The sequence below is a fragment of the Kryptolebias marmoratus genome, linkage group LG16 (assembly GCF_001649575.2).
Source record: "Kryptolebias marmoratus isolate JLee-2015 linkage group LG16, ASM164957v2, whole genome shotgun sequence".
NCBI classification, from domain to species: Eukaryota; Metazoa; Chordata; class Actinopteri; order Cyprinodontiformes; family Rivulidae; genus Kryptolebias; species Kryptolebias marmoratus.
Window position 1 is genome coordinate 1,216,456 of NC_051445.1, and position 4,375 is coordinate 1,220,830.

Genomic DNA, 4,375 nt, shown 5'->3' on the forward strand with positions numbered 1-4,375 from the left:
TCAGAATTACGTAATAATATATATATATGGAAAACGGCACAGTTTGGTGTAGTTATGGATAACCTTTTATGTGTGACTGCTGAGTCAGCGTTGTGTGAATGCTGACTCAGCATTATCACTGTTGTTTTCCTGCTTTTTTATTCTTTCTTATGGTTTTTGGACTCTGCCTACTTCTGCAGAGTGTGTTATTTTAGCCGTTCATACATCACAACGTTCAGCTCATTCAGGACGTACTATGACTTCTGTTTTAGTTTTTTACTTTTCTAAATACTTCACTTTATTTTAAATTATTATTCCCATAGAAACCACTGAGATCTCTGCAGTCCCTTCAAAAAACATTAAAATCTGCTTCAGGAAACTCTGTTTTTGGCTTTTAGCTGCCATTCTGCTGCTTTTAGCTTAGCTTAGCTTTTAGTTTATAACCAGCAGTTTTTGGCTGTTAGCTACAGTTTAATTTTAGCTTTTATCTGTTTTGCATGTTCTCCCCGTGCACGTGTGGGTTTCTTTATCACAGACCACAAACATGCATGTTAGGTTCATTAGAAACTCTGAATTGTCCCCAGGTGTCTCCAAGTGTCCCTGTGATGGACTGGAGACCTGTCCAGTTGTCCCCAGGAGATGGACACCAGCCCGCCTGTGGCCCGGATGGATGGACAGTCTTTTAGTTTTGAGCTTGTATTTTGCAACTTTCAGCTAGTGTTGTATTTCTTCTTGCTTTTAGTCAGAATTTGCTTCTTTTAGTTTGAGTTTTACTTTCTGTTCCACATGTCTGAACTGAAACAGCCGAAGCTTCTCCGTTTCAGTATTCAGTGAAGTCATTCGGCGTTCAATTTGCAGAAAGATTTCTCTACTTGTGTCTGATTTCATTTGCAAAGGTAAACAAAGCAAACATGGTGATGTTTCATTCAGCAGATTTTAGGTCCAGGTGCAGAAACTTCACCTTTTTGTGTTTATTTTGGGGGTAAATGATGTTGAAGCTGCTGAGAGGACTCAGCTTTGCAGGTATGAGCTTATGCAACCTGCCACCCTGCACATGCACAGATGGAGAGGCTGGAGTTAGACTGACACTTGGAGGAAGCTAAAAACACGGACATCAGTTGTTGCTCAGCGCTGCATAGAAATGTCTACAGCAGCTCCAAGATCTCCTCAAAGCTTTTGTTGATCAAGTGTGAGGAGGAATTTACAACTCCAATAATCAGAGCCCGGTGACCCACTTCTGCTAATGGGATGGGCTGATTTACAAGTTTTAATAACAAGTTGAAGGCACTTCTTTGTGTGACCACTCAGCACATCTGAAGGATTCTGCCTTCATATATGAACACATTCATTCCTGGCGGTGCAGTTTGTTGAGCACGCGGTCGGCTGGTCTCAGTCGCGGACATGTTGTGGAGTCTGTGCGCGAGAAAACTGCGCGGCGCGCGGTTCTTTGTTCACCGGGGCTGCTGCAAACGGGCTTCACTGATGTTCTCCCCCCACTGCATAAGGTCTGCAGCGCCTGTCTGACAACTCCCTTCCTCCCCTCGCACCACCTCCCCACCCCAGACACCCTTTTTCCCTCCTATACATAACATCCTCATGCGCAACGGCGCCAGAGACAACAGCGCGGTGACCTGCCGCAAAGCACACAGAGGTGGGCGGACCCCCACCCCTCCAGCCCCATTCGGATTTTCATTTTTCCAGAAATAAAAAATATCCAACTAACTCCTTCCCCGCTTTGATCCGAGCCGGAACCGGTTCGGCTGAGCGGGGAGCCGTTTCCTCCCCATCACCATGAAGTTGACATCATCTTTCCCCCCCAACCAGATGACCATGTGCGCGCGCTGTTCTTGCACCTTTAAATGACTGTTTACATCCTGGATGTCTTGTTCTTACATAAGTCACCAGATAGAAATGTGCGCGTGTTTGCGCAGCTCCGCAGCGCGTCTGCAGGCGCAGCAGGAGCGGAGCGGGATTTTCTCCTCCTTTCCACGCAGGATTCGGGCTCGGTGTGGGCTGCCACATGCCTGCGAACCTGAGACGGAATGGTAGCTACGGCGGGAGGGCGGCTCGGGGTTTTTTTTTGTCTCGGTCAGGAGGAGGAGGAGGAGGGGGGGGGGGAGCCGTGTAAACCAGACTGGGTGGAGCAACGCAGCGGCCCGGCCCCATCCTCCGAGCCGACGGCCGGAGCTCCTCTCTGTACTCAGAGTACTGCTCTGCAGATCGATCCGAGCATCGATACTATCGATACCAACGGTGCTTTCTGAACAAAAACAAAGAAGGTAAACTGGAAACCATTCATTCTTTACTTTATGTTATTTTAATCTTTTTTACAGTAATATATATGTTTTCCCATTTGCCAAGAAACTGCTTAAAATCCGATTTGGGTTTTAAAATGCAAGTAAATAACTACTTAACAGTAAAAAGCAGAAATGAATCATTTAATGGTTATGCAGATTTAGCAAATTGAACATGAAACATGACACACTGCTCTCTCTTCAGTTACATTTCTGTGAGGTTTGCCTAAAGAATATTTCCTCTAGCAAAGGTCCAGAATATATTAAAAATAATTCAATTCTCCTTTAGTGACGGCCAATCCTAACTCACTAAACTTTGATGAAATATTCCTTTCTTTACTAAGTTTAACTGTTATTAATTATTGTATTTCCTGCGTAAACTGAAGCCTTTATTTTAGTTTAGTTTAAAGCTCATGTAACATCTGTAGGTCCCAAAAACACAACATGGCCGATCCTGCAGGTCCCAACAATAGGAGAAGGAAGGTGTTTAGTCTGGGATTAAAGTATTATAATTAATGATTAACAGCATCATAAAATGATTTACTGTAAATTGTAGAAAAGCTGCTCTGAGTAGAATTTAAAATAATTTCCCCTGTCTGGGTCCACATGACCCTCCTTATTATTATGGGATTCAGACCGGGCTCCGCCATTTGGGGATCCTTACCTGAGTGGGAGGCCTGAGATCGATCCTGGCCCCGTGTTTACTTGGTATCGGATCGAGAGCAGGTTTTGCGGTATCGCAGAGCTCTCCCAGTGTGGCGGGTGGAGGGAGATGGGGGCGGGCTATGGGAGGATCTAGCGCAGAGAGGGAGGAGGGGGTGAGGAGGAGGAGGAGGAGGAGGCGGCTCGGGTGCTGTTTCTCCAGTCTCTTTCCCCCTGTCTTTGTCTCACACACTCTTTTGTTAGCCATGCCTAGCCTGCTGGTTCTAGCAGGGATCATGGAGAAAAACGGGGGCTACGCCGGGGATCTGGCCGGCTCCGGCTTCGGCGGCGAGGGGCTCCTGGTGCCGCCCGACGAGGAGGAGGACGACTCCCGTGCCCTCAGGGTCGCGCTGGGCCAGCTGTCTCTCCTGGGGCTCGGGGAAGGCGAGGACGGCGGCGGCGGAGCCCCGACACCAGGAGGAGGAGGAGGAGTGCAGGACCGGAGCAACAACAACAACAACAACCACCTCCACAACCACGCCAACAGCGTGGGGAGCGTGGGGGGCGGCGGGGACGCGGCCATCCTGCAGGGGAAGAGCAAGTTGTGCGCCCTGTACGAGAGCTCCTCAAGTGAGACGAAAGGACGAGGCTGCAACATCACGGAATGCGTCCCGGTGCCGAGCTCCGAACATGTGGCCGAGATAGTGGGGAGACAAGGTAAAACCCGCTGCACGTTTCTAACTTCCTGCTTGTGCGTGAAACAGTGAAACAGCTGCATGCTGCCTCCGCTCCTCCAACTGTTACATGATGTTATTTGACAAAGAAAAGGGAGTGGTGTGTGCCTTTTTTTTTTTTTTTTTTTTTTTTTTACTCCTCAGAGACTCCATCCTCCCACTTTTTTCCGCTACAAGTTCTCATCAGAAACAATTTGAGCTCCTTTCTTTTTCTTTTCTTTTTTTTTTTTTTAGGGGTGAATTTTTCCACACAGGGACGGGGGAGGGAAAGATTCAGTTCATGGCTGGATTCTTCTCCATCCACGCCATGATCAATGTCAGCGCGCGGCGCAGACACGCGCTGGAGCAGGGAGCGCTCGCTTCCTTTGTCGTCTGAGACGCGCCAGACTGTTCAAAAAAAAAAAGGGCAGCTGCTGAGGAGAGGAATGTCTTCCACTTTGAGCTGAATAAGATAAGCCCAATGAGCTGCCAGATGTTTGCAGGTTTTTGTTGTTTACGTTGCCCCCCCTCCTCCACCCCCCAGCCCGACACAAAGAGGGACGGATGGTCACCTTGTTGGACTCCTGTCCCTCAGAGCTGGGACCAACTAAGTTCAGACACAGAACAGATTCTGTCCGTTTCTGTTCCTGTTCGATTCTTGCAGTTTTTCTGAACAAAGAGCTGAAGTTTGAGTGACAGCAGCTGTCAAACAAAGGTGTGAGGTGGTGGTGGTGGTGGTGGGGGGGG

General features: G+C 48.3%; 1 protein-coding gene across 1 annotated transcript in view; it reads left to right on the plus strand.

The window, feature by feature from the left end:
• The first annotated feature begins 3,095 nt into the window (after positions 1–3,095).
• The window catches only part of mex3a (mex-3 RNA binding family member A), a 7,036-nt gene continuing 5,756 nt past the window's right edge, over positions 3,096–4,375 (plus strand). The window contains exon 1 of the mRNA XM_017437937.3: positions 3,096–3,632. Within this exon, the coding sequence (XP_017293426.1) occupies positions 3,182–3,632 (451 nt within the window). The 5' untranslated portion in view covers positions 3,096–3,181. The remainder of the gene's footprint in view (positions 3,633–4,375) is intronic.